At 43.5% G+C, this 12,236-nt stretch overlaps 1 protein-coding gene across 1 annotated transcript in view; it reads left to right on the plus strand.

The window, feature by feature from the left end:
- Sergef (secretion regulating guanine nucleotide exchange factor) overlaps positions 1 to 12,236 on the plus strand; it is a 229,238-nt gene that overhangs the window by 150,456 nt on the left and 66,546 nt on the right. The window contains 1 exon segment of the mRNA XM_041674688.1: positions 879 to 915. Within this exon segment, the coding sequence (XP_041530622.1) occupies positions 879 to 915 (37 nt within the window).

Here is a 12,236-nt window from a genome sequence, read left to right on the forward strand (position 1 = left end):
ATTGGAAGGGGAGGGGACAGAACAGAAGCATCTGCTTCTACTGACTTCTTGGCTCATTTTATCACTAGATGACAGTGATGGTCTTTTTAATTCAGTATTTGAAAACTGTTATCTTTATTGCTATCTTTCCAGTTTTTTAAAGTAACATATGCGTTATAGAAATTTAGAAAAATGTACTAGGTGTGGCAGCCCGCTCCTGTAATCTCAGCACTTAGAAGATAGAAGCCAGAGCGTAAAGCTAGCTTTAGCTACATGAGACACTGTCTAAATTTCTGTATGTGTGAAGGGTACTAAGAGATGGCTCAATCTGTATGTGTGTGAGGGCTGCTAGAGAGATGACTTGGAGATTAAGAACATTGACAGAGGACCTAGGTGCAATTCCTGGCACCCACAAGGTAGCTTACAACTGTTTGAAAACCCATCGCAGGGGATCCACCGCCCTCTTCTGACCGCTGTGGTTACTACATGCACATGGTGCACAGCCATGCATGCAGACAAAAGCCTAGATGCGTAAAATAAAATGAAAAAAAATTAAATCAAACTAATTAAAAATTTTAAATAAAAAAGAAAATTTGAAAAGTAAAAAGCAGAAAGAAAAACATCACTGGTAGTCTAATTAGCTAAAGACAACTTTAACATCTTGATGCGTTTCTTTTTGATGTTTCTTCATATATATATATATATATATATATATATATTCATATAGCTGTGAATATGTTATAATTATAATTTTAACCTTTGTATGTGATGCTCCTTTCTACATCTTTCTAAGATTTGCCAAAATGAATGTGCATGCCATTATAAAATAACTATGATCATAAAATTTACCAGCTGAGATATATATCTGTTTTTTCTAATGACACATATTTTCTTTACAGATTTCTTGTGGCTCAGAACACAATTTGGCAATAATTGGTAAGTAACTTTTATAATGGTAACAGTTTATTGTGAAACCCATGTAAGAGAATTGGAGAAAGTCTTTGGGGAACCAGGCTTAGTGGTGTGCATCTGTAACTCCAGCATTCCAGAAGCTAAATTCAAGCTCTAAACCACCATATATACTGGGATATATAGTGAGACCATGTCCCCTGTGTGTGGTGGTGGTGGAGGGAGATACTGGGATATATAGTGAGACCATGTCCCCTGTGTGTGGTGGTGGTGGAGGGAGATACTGGGATATATAGTGAGACCATGTCCCCTGTGTATGGTGGTTGGGGGGGAGTTTGGGGGACTATTTTTGGTGACAAAGCATTTATTAGAAGCCCATTTTATGAACATTTCAGACTATATCATTGAGTATCTTTTTTAAAATATTTATTTATTTATTTATTATGGATACAATATTCTGTTTGTATATATGCCTGCTAGAAGAGGACACCAGACCTCCTTACAGATGGTTGTGAGCCACCATGTGGTTGCTGGGAATCGAACTCTGGTCCTTTGGAAGAGCACGCAATGCTCTTAACCGCTGAGCCATCTCTCCAGCCCTCATTATTGAGTATCTTTTGAAGGTGCCTGAATTGACTCAGAAAATAATATTTCTAATTCATATTCTTGGGCATCATGTATAGACAGCAAGACATAAAACCAAGGAGTGAGGTGAACACTTCTGGATCTCTGCATAAACCCATTCTAAAACCTTCTTTCCTCTTGATCTGGCTTTGCCTTTGGAAGCACAGGGCTTGACTCACAGCCCCTGCTGCCGGGTATACAGCTACACCAGCACACTCCCAGTCAGACACAAACCTTTTAGTTGGCTCTGGATAATGCAAGTTCACGGTTTTCATGATTACCCCCAAGAGTAATTAATTCAGGAAAGCCGTCCATTGATGTCCCTGGTCAGTTCAGGCTGAGCTGCACAGTGGGGCAGAATGGACTTCTTAGACTCTCACTGCTCATGACCCCTTTTCACCACACGATTCCAGGTACACATGTATATAAAGTACATATACAAATCAGACAAATACTGGCAATAGCACTTAAAGAAATTTGTTTTAAAAACAGTTCTTTGGTATACATGAACTTTTATTATTAAAGGGCAAAGCAGACTTGTGTATTGATGAGATGGGTGTGCATGTTTATTTTTACATACAGAGTTAAATCTTGGTTGAAAGTTTGCTATTCAGTGCCATCAGTGCTGAGTACACCACTTCCCCTAAATACCCAGTACAAGACAGCAGTGTTTAGGACCATTTCAAAAATTGCTGCAAATTCTGTCCTCAGCCAAAATTCATTTAATGTTTAAAACTTAAGTTAGGTGTGTGTATATGTGTAGGCACACACAGCACTTGTTTCCGGGATCAAAACTAAGATCTTTAGGCTTGGCGGCAAGAGCTTTTACTCACTGAGCCATCTGGCCAGTTCTGTTTAATGACTTTTAAAAAAAGAAAAAAAGAAAAGAAATTCAAATCAACAACTCATAGCAGTTCTTAAAATCAAACATTTTAATGTAGCACAGGCCAAAGATGTACTACTTTGGTATTGCTGAAGCATGACAGAGTTAGAAAAAAGTCTTTGTTTTCATACTTTGACCATCATGCTTCTAAGAGCAGAAACCAATTTATATCACAGGGAGTCTGACCTGGGTTTTCAGGCCAGAAAAAGTTGACCTCATCTTGTGTACAGAATCAAGGCTGCAGTGAAGTCACATACATGATACAGCATGGGCAACGCTACCGTAACACCTGACTTCGTTACAGAATTGATTTTGAAATAATTGGTTATTGCTGTGTGTTCAGAAACTTTGTACTCCTGCTCAGTTTCTCACAGCCCCCATATTCAGTCACTGTACCCAGATGAGGTTGTCATCATGGACTACAGTGTAGTGGCAAGGGTCCAGAGTTCAGTGCAGGCTTCTGTACTGGTGGGAACTCAGACAAGGCATTTAACCCCCCTTCCCTGCTGCCTCATTTTCCTTGTCGTTAAAACAGAGGCGGCAGCAGTGCCCAGCATGTAGTGTTAATGTGATAGAGTATGCGCTGTGCTGAGAACCCAGTTTGGTTTCCAACAGTCATGTCCAGCAGCTGACAGCCACCTGTAACTCTTGCTCCAGGTGATCCAAAGCCCTCTCTGACCTCCATAGACTCTGTGCTCACTTGTACAAACATATGCACATAATTAAAACTGAAAGTAAAACCTTTTTTAAAAAAAAGTTAAAATTTTTTAAAGAAATGTTAGGTGCTGTTTGATATGGTTAGTTCCCTGGGTTGTCTTTCTTAGACTTTAGTTCTCCTACCTGTAAATTGAGATGTTTCCCTCAAGTCTCCACCTGCCTCTTGCCAGTGTTTTGTTCTGTTTTTGTGTCCTAGCCTCAGACTTTAGGCTTCTGGAAGGGAAGCACTCTGTGCCCTCCTCCCCTTTCTTGCCTTTTTCACAGCACCGTGAGCAGCACCTGACTAAGCAGAGTCACGAGCATGCTTGACTTGAGCTAGACTCCGACAGCGGTCTGGATTGGAGTAGACCGAGTGTTTGCCCCAGTGTCATGTGCAAGAACCAAGGACAGCAGAGAAAGGAAGCTGCTGGTAGCGGTGGGGAGCTGGAGGAGCTGGAGGCAGGGAAAGCTAGGAAAGCTATCAGTAACCATGCCTGCTTTGCAGCAGGAGCAGGTACTTTGCACCGGAACTGCTGTGGTCTGGGTGTAATTAAGATGAGCTAATGAGAGAATCTAAGGCGGCGCCCAGTCGCTGCTGCTGCCGCTGCATGGAAGAAGGCAGTTTCCCCTGGGACCAGCATGGACAAGAATGTTGAAGGTAATCTATACATGAAGCAGCCCACACTAGCAGAGTTGGAAGTTGACTGACAGAGGCAGCCTGAGACCTGGAAAGAACAGAGCCAACCAGCAGACAGCCATGTTTCAAACCAGCTCCATCTCTGTGTGAACTCTATTTCCCTCCTCATCCCTGCAGTGGGGATCATAATTCCTAGTCGTGGGACTACTGTGCACATTGGACAGGATAAAGTACACAAGTTGCCTCTTGTGTCTGTTTCTTTGTTTCTGATTTTCTTTGGTATGGAAAGTGGTAGAGAAATGTTCTAGTGATGTATTTCTTCATTGGGAGAAGGAAATGAAGATATTTTAGGGAAGAGGAGCCCTGTGTTATCTCAGTGAGGCTGTCGGAGTCAGTGTGTGGGGACTGGACAAGTGTTTGAGTCCTTTGAAATCAGACATTGTTCTTGGTTTTAGCTTAGAGCTTGATAAGAATACTTGTCTCATATGCCTGAGGCTCCGGATTTGATCCCAATACTATATACAATAAAAATATAAATATAAGTAAATACATAAATTAGCTGGGCATACTGTAATCCCAGCATGTACTTGTAATCCCATTTTGTGGGAGGCTGAGTTAGTAGAATCATTGCAAGTGAGAAATCAACCTGGTTTACATAGTTACGCACGTAGTAACAATTACCATAGGGAGACCCTGTTCCACCCCACTAAAGTAAATGAGATAATAATAATATATATATATATATATACCTTCATGAGTTTATATGTACCATGTGCCCACAGAGGTCAGAGGACATCAGATCGCCTGAGTTTCCGATGTTGGTGCTAGGAGCTGTGCTCAGTTCCTCTCTAACTCCACAAACATAGTTTTTGTTTGGTCCTTAGTGCCTAGGGACTGGCTCAGTGTGTTAAAACAGAGAGCTCCAGGTCAGGAAAGATAGGCCCAGTCACAGTATTCTCAGATGTCATTCCGCTTGGGAGCTGAGACTTGGGTGCTTTGAGATAATATAGTCCCCAAAGGGTGCCTTGCAGAGTGCACTCTTTGCAGGTAGTAGTAACAAGAAGCTGGAGGCCAGCAAAAGAGAGGCAAGCTGGAAAAGAACCCTAGCAGCTTGAGTCCCTGCTCCCAGCTGCCTCCTCCCCCAGCCCCATTGCCATTGCTGTATTACACAGACTTCTGCCTCCAGTCCACTCTAAACCCAGCACCAGTACCTGGTACCATATCCCACACAAGATAGACTTGGAGTACTTCCAGAGTAGACTGGTATAGAATAAAAAGAACCAGACTGTGTTCACAAGCAGGAGCCTTAATGGCTAACAAATGTGTTCTGACCAAACAGGCTGGAAAGGGAGGTGAGACAGAGAAGGGGGCAGTCTGGCATGAGGATGTACTCTGTCCTAAGGAGTAAGCACAACTCCACAAAGTAATGTGTTCTAACCCACTTTATGGGTAGCTGAGACGCGGGGCTTAGGTGGGCTAAGCAAGTTTCTCAGAAGTGCACATGGTGAAACTTCTGGCCTACCTCCAAGACTATTCTTTCCACCCACCATGTCCTGTGCCTGAAGCAGTAGCAGGTTCTGGTTACATTATTGACCTCACACAGTTGTTAGTAGAAAACTGTCTGATACAAAATTAAGGGTACATTGTTAGCTGTTACATTTATCTGTTATTACCTTATAAAGGGAGTGGTTGTAATTGACTATAAAGGGACTGAGACCCAGAGGCCCCTTGAAAGCCGTAGAGACTAGAAAAAAAAGGTGTCTTTATCCTGTATGCCAGTGTCCTGGACAAAGTCTGCATGAAAGGATGAATCCTGCCCATATCTGAGATCTGGACATCTCAGGAGCTCTGGAGACAGTGCCAATGCCAATTTGTTCCCAGTCAGGATCCTGCTACCCATTTCCCAAGCAGGGACCCAACCTAGGGCAAGGTTCTTGGCGGCCACGTTTTGGCTTCTTCCAGAGAAAAGAATTCTGCATCATGACTTTATCTGCATCTAGGTTTCTTTCTCCCCTTCTTTGGCAGTTTAGATGAATTCTTCCCTTAGTTTCCCAATTAATTCTTTCTTGCTGTCTGGTGCTTGCCACCAGGCTCCTGTGGTGAGGCAGGATGGCAGGTGGTGCGAGTCCCTGCCTGGAAAGGACTATTAGATCTAGCTCTGCAGGTGCTTAGATGACAGCTGAGGAGAAAACCACTCAACCTCCTGCCTCCTGCAGTTACCCAGTCTGTAACCTCACCATCTTGATGCCCACCCCAGAAGTGGGACTTCCTGAGTGACATAGGCATGCAGAGTTTCTGCTCTGTGTCTGCACACCGTAGGTACCTGGGCTGGTGCTCACTCACCTGGCTCATTCGTCTTCTCTCTTCATTTCTTTTCACTCAGGATTTCCATCCATAGTTTCCATTGTAGACAGGCTGCTGTTGGCCTAAGTGTCCAAGATCACATGGCCACACTTCTCTGAAGACCCTTGTTGGGAAGGTGGTTCAGTACACAAAGGACCTGCCAACTGTTCTAGTTACTTCTTTCTACTTGACAAAAGCAACTGGGCAGGGTTTATTTTGGCTCACAGTTCTAGGGGTACAGCCATCTTGGCAGGAATTCATGGCAGCCAGAATAGAAGGCAGCTGTGCACATTGGGCACAGGAAGCAGAGACTGATGAATGCTGGTGCTCAGCTCACTTTTCCCTTTTCATTATGTCTGAGACCTCGGCCCATGGGATGGTACCACCTCAGTTAACCTGATCTAGGTAATCTAGTGACTGTCATCGTGTGCCTGTCAGCCAGCCAGTTGTCTACTCTGTGGGGCTCCTGGAGAATGACATTTGAGGTTGTCCTTGGGCCTTTACACACATGTCCATACACAGGAGCATATACATACATGTACATATACAGAAAGAAGAGGGGTAGGCAAGGAGAACCTTTCTCTGCACTCACGCAGACCCTTTGAAAAGGATGCTATTGCTGCTGGCTTTCTGAAGCACAAGGCTTGCCAGGCAGCCTTTGTTAAAGGGTTGTATATTGGCAGGACACATGGTCCTACTTTTTCAAGTAAAGCCAGTTTCTTTACTTGTTTGTTTATTTGTTTCTGCTTTTCGAGACAGGGCTTCCCTGTAGCTTTGGAACCTGTCTTAGAACTAGCTCTTGTATGCCAGACTGGCCTCGAACTCACAGAGGTCCACCTACCTCTGCCTTCCGAGTGCTGAGATTAAAGGCATGCGTCACCACTTGCGCCTCAAAGCCAGTTCTTATACCATATTGAAATGATAGTCTATGCATCATTTTACTGGTGATTTCCAGCTGCTGAACCCTTGAGCCTTTATTAGATGTATGAGAAGCATCTGACCTTGGCCTGACACCCATCAAACAGGGCCATGTCAGAATTTAATAGAGAAAAATGTAATAGAGGAAAATTACTTTTTTACTTTTATTTTATGGCACCAGCAATGATACCTTTGAACCCTGGGGCTTTGTAGAGTGCTTTGAGGTATGTTCAAACTTGCATGCTCCTCTGTGGAGAGTGATAGGTTGGCTATAAATGCCTTCTCTGATTAGGCCGTTTTGTCTTCATAGCTAAGTGATGAGTCGGTGCTGCTGTGAACATTGTTACATCACTGTGGGAAAGTGTACTTATAATATACATTTCCAAAAGTGAAATTATTATACAAAAGCGGAATTGTAGTTTTGATTTTTGCAAGACATTGCAAAATTCGCCTCCGTAAGGATGATAACGTTTTCTTTCCAGTCAACGATATGCAGCAGTGCCCGCTTTTTGCAGTGTGCCTGACAGAGGGTGGGAAGGACTTGGGTTTTTGCAGTGTGCCTGACAGAGGGTGGGAAAGACTCGGGTTTTTGCAGTGTGCCTGACAGAGGGTGGGAAGGACTCGGGTTTTTGCAGTGTGCCTGACAGAGGGTGGGAAGGACTCGGGTTTTTGCAGTGTGCCTGACAGAGGGTGGGAAGGACTCGGGTTTTTGCAGTGTGCCTGACAGAGGGTGGGAAGGACTTGGGTTTTTGCAGTGTGCCTGACAGAGGGTGGGAAGGACTCGGGTTTTTGCAGTGTGCCTGACAGAGGGTGGGAAGGACTCGGGTTTTTGCAGTGTGCCTGACAGAGGGTGGGAAGGACTTGGATTTTTGCAGTGTGCCTGACTGAGGGTGGGAAGGACTCGGGTTTTTGCAGTGTGCCTGACAGAGGGTTGGAAGGACTCGGATTTTGTTTAACCGGGCTTATGTGACTGGTGAACAACTATTCAAGGTGGTTTTTAAATTATTTTTGTTTTGAGACAGTTTCTCTACATAACCCTGGCTGTTCTAGAATTCACTGTGTAGATTGGGGTGGCCTTAAATTTATAGAGATCCACTTGCTTCTGCCTCCTGAGTGCTGGGATTAAAGGTGTGCACACCATTCCTGGCTTTTTTTTTTAACTTTATGCACTTGAGTATTTTGCCTAAATATATATTTGTGTGCCACTTGCTTGTCTGGCTCCCATGGGGCCCGGAAGAGGGAGTTACAGAAAGTCACTAACCACTCTGCAGATGCAGGGATCTAACCTGGGTCCTCTGCAAGAATATGCAAATGCTCTTAACCACTGAGCCACTCTCCAGCCCTAATTACTTACGAACTTGAATCACATTTATGAACTGGCAAGATGGCTTAGTAGGTATAGGCATGCCTCCAAGCCTAGAAACCTGAATTTCAGCCCCGTGGCTGACTCTGAGACCTGGAGAACTGACACCTGCAAGTTGTCCTCTGACCTCCACACCTGTACTGTAGTGTATGTTCACACGCACGCGCACCACAGATGAACATAGCGTTTGTGATGACTAATCTTGGTAGTCAGCCTGGCTAGGTTGGGAAGTAAACAAGTGATTACTAAGGCAACTGACATTGTTCCTATCTGAGAGGGCCTCAGTGTGAGTGTCTATGTAGTGGAAAATTAGACCACAAGGGTTTTGACCCCATGAATGGTTTAATCCAGTAATGAATCCAAATTTTGAATAGACTGTTGGGATGTGATAAATATGTGATTGGAGAGACCCACTTGGAGGAAATGGTAGCTTGAATGAATTCTTAGGGCTGGATCTTGCCCTAACCACTGTCCTCTTACTGCTCCAGTCTGCTTCCTGTCCACCATGATGTGAACTGCTTTATCGTGCCCTCCTTGACACAATGACCAAAGTCTCAGACATCATGAACAAAACAAATTCTTCTCTTAAATTATTTGTTGAGTCATAGCACTGATAAAATTTATAGAACATATATAATGGATTTAAATCCAAAGGATTTGGATTAATGACTTTCACACAAGTTTATGCCCAGGAAACTACCACCCAGAGCAAGATATAAGACATTTCCAACACTTCAAAAGGTGACCTCATGCCCCACCCCAGCTGTAGTTCTCCCTAGACGGGGAGCCTTTGTTCTGTCCATTTGAACATCATATAAAGAGCATGCTCCTGCTGTTTGGCTTGTGGCAAGCACATTGTATCTCAAAGAATTATTCATGCTGTATGCAGCAGCTCTTCGTTGTTGCTTGGTTAGTATTTCTCTCTGTTCTTGTACCACGTCTCATTTCTCCATTTAACGGTTGGTGGACATCTGGGTTTCTGTGCTGGGGGCTGCACGGAAAGCTACTGTAAGCACGGCATAGATATCTCTTGCATGTGTAGCTGAAAAGAGGAGCTATAGGTCATGTGTATAGTCATAGACACCTGTGGCGTTTGGATGAGAGTACCCCTGGGAGGCTCATATGTTTGAATGTTTGGTCTCCAGTCAGTGGAACTTTTTGGAAGGATTGGGAAGTGTGACCTTGTTGGAGGAGGTGCGTCACTAAGTGGGCTTTGAGCTTTCAAAATCATTCTAGTTAGTTTCCTGTCTGCCCCGTGACTGTTGTAAGCTGTCAGCAACTGCTCCAGTGTTGTGCTGTCTGCTATTGCCATGCTCCCTGCCATAATGGTCATAAACTGCAACTGTGGGCTACAGAATTAAATACTTTATAAATTACCTTGGATATGGTGTCTCTTAATTGCAATATGAAAGTAACTAACACAACACTTACTGTTTAAACATTTTCTAAGGTAGTTGCATTGGTTCATACCAGTAATCCGTGGGTGTTCCGTTGTGCTGTGCCCTTCCCACGTGCTGTCAGCCTCATGCCTTAGGCCATTCTGATGAGTGTATGGTGCAGCATCTCACACAATGCAAAGGATTTGCCTATGCTTCTTTTTCATGAAGTTCAAAACCCCCAGTCCAAAGGTGTTAAATCTTTGCCCACTGTTTTACAGTGGATTGTCTGGTTTTCCTTAATTATTTGTGGCTTACAGAGTCTACTATTTATTGGAAAATATCATTGCAAATGTGTTTTTATAATCCTTTGCCATCTTCATAATATCTTTTAGTGAATAAATTTCTCTGTCTTAGGGAAGTCCAGATTTATCAATCTCTTCTTCAATGCTTTGAGGTATTGGTACCCAATTTAAGACATTTAACCCACTCCAAGGTCATCAAAATGTTTTTATGTGAAATTTTGTTTTACCTTTTACATTTAGAACTAAAATTCCATCTCAGATTCATTTTTAAAACATTGCTTCAGAACCGTCTATTAGAAAGTTTAATCTTTAGTCACTGAACTGCAGAGACCTCTTAGTTCAAGGTCAAGAGATTGCATATACATATGAGTGTGCTTTGAGATGAGTCTTTCTTTCTATTATTATCAGTTTGTTTGGTAAGCCCTCCTGCTTTGTTATCCTCAAAGATCACTGTACTATCCCAGCTCTCAGATGGCTGAGGCAAAGAGGATAGATAACCTGGCCTACATAGCAAGACCCTGTCTCAACACACACACATGCAACATACACACTCTCACGCACATACGTGAGAGTTTCTGTCATCTTAGTTATTTTAAGTGAGATTCGGCATCCTTTCCTATGTTGAGGTCATTCACATTCCCCATGAGAAGAGTTATTTCATCCTTGTGCTGGTTTCTTCATTGCTATTGTAATAAGTTACTACGAAATTAATGGTTTCAAGTAACATTGTCTTAAGGCTGAAGTCAAGTCTGGATAGATTTCTGGGCTTAAGGGAGGATGGTGATTTGTTTCTTTCTTTTCTGGTGGCTTTAGAGTAGACCACCTGTTCAGAAGTGACTTCTAGCCCCCTGTCTTTAAAGCCAGCAGTGGCCGATGTGAGCTTTCTCCTCTGGTGTCCTCTGGCCTGACTGTTTCATCCTTCCCTATCCCCATTTGGCCTCATGGTTATACTGGACCCACTTGGATAACTTAGCACAATTTTGTGATGTTAGCTAATCAATTCCCTTCGTTTGTGCATTCAATTCTCCTTTGTCATCTAATCCTAGATTCACAGGCTGTAGGAGTTAGAATGCAGGCATTCTTGAATAGTTAGTGTTATCATGGTACGCTGTCTCCGTGTTACAGGTCTGAATGGCTGTGCTTTCCCTATTTCCCACAGTCATGTGTTAAAATTTAACCCCAGTGTGGGGACACTCAGATATGGGAGATGGGATTTTTGAGGGGTGACTAGGTCATGACAGCTGTCCCATAAGAAAGATTAGTGCCCTTATAAAAGAGGTCCAAGGGAACTTATTTGTTCGTTTCCCTCATGAGGTCATTTAGCAGGTGCCATCTATGAGAAATAGCTTCCACCAAACAAGAAGCCAGTTTTGACCTTGGAGTACCCAACATCCAGATTTTGAGTCGCCGAGTCGTGTTTAGAAGTGACAGCTAGGGCATATTTATTTATTTATTTATTTATCTATTTTTATTTATTTATTAAGGATTTCTGCCTCCTCCCCGCCACCGCTTCCCATTTCCCTCCCCCTCCCCCGATCAAGTCACCCTCCCTTATCAGCCCAAAGAGCAGTCAGGGTTCCCTGACCTGTGGGAAGCCCAAGGACCGCCCACCTCTATCCAGGTCTCCTAAGGTGAGCATCCAAACTGCCTAGGCTCCCCCACAGCCAGTACGTGCAGTAGGATCCAAAACCCACTGCGATTGTTCTTGAGTTCTCAGTATTCCTCATTGTCCACTATGTTCAGCTAGTCCGGATTTATCCCATGCTTTTTCAGACCTAGGCCAGCTGGCCTTGGTGAGTTCCCGATAGAACATCCCCATTGTCTCAGTGTGTGGGTGTACCCCTCGTGGTCCTGAGTTCCTTGCTCGTGCTCCGTCTCCTTCTGCTCCTGATTTGGACCTTGAGATTTCTGTCCGGTGCTCCCATGTGGGTCTCTGTCTCTGTCTCCTTTCATCGCCTGATGATGATGAAGGTTAATATTCATATGTTCATGGCAGCATTGTTTGTAATAGCCAGAACCTGGAAACAACCTAGATGCCCTTCAACGGAAGAATGTATGAAGAAAGTATGGAATATATACATATTAGAGTATTACTCAGCAGTAAAAAACAAGGACTTCTTGAATTTTGCATACAAATGGATGGAAATAGAAAACACTATCCTGAGTGAGGTAAGCCAGACCCAAAAAGAGGAGCATGGGATGT

This window comes from Microtus oregoni, unplaced genomic scaffold (genome assembly GCF_018167655.1).
Source record: "Microtus oregoni isolate MIOR12 unplaced genomic scaffold, Mior012 000000F_ref0000247, whole genome shotgun sequence".
Taxonomy (NCBI): domain Eukaryota; kingdom Metazoa; phylum Chordata; class Mammalia; order Rodentia; family Cricetidae; genus Microtus; species Microtus oregoni.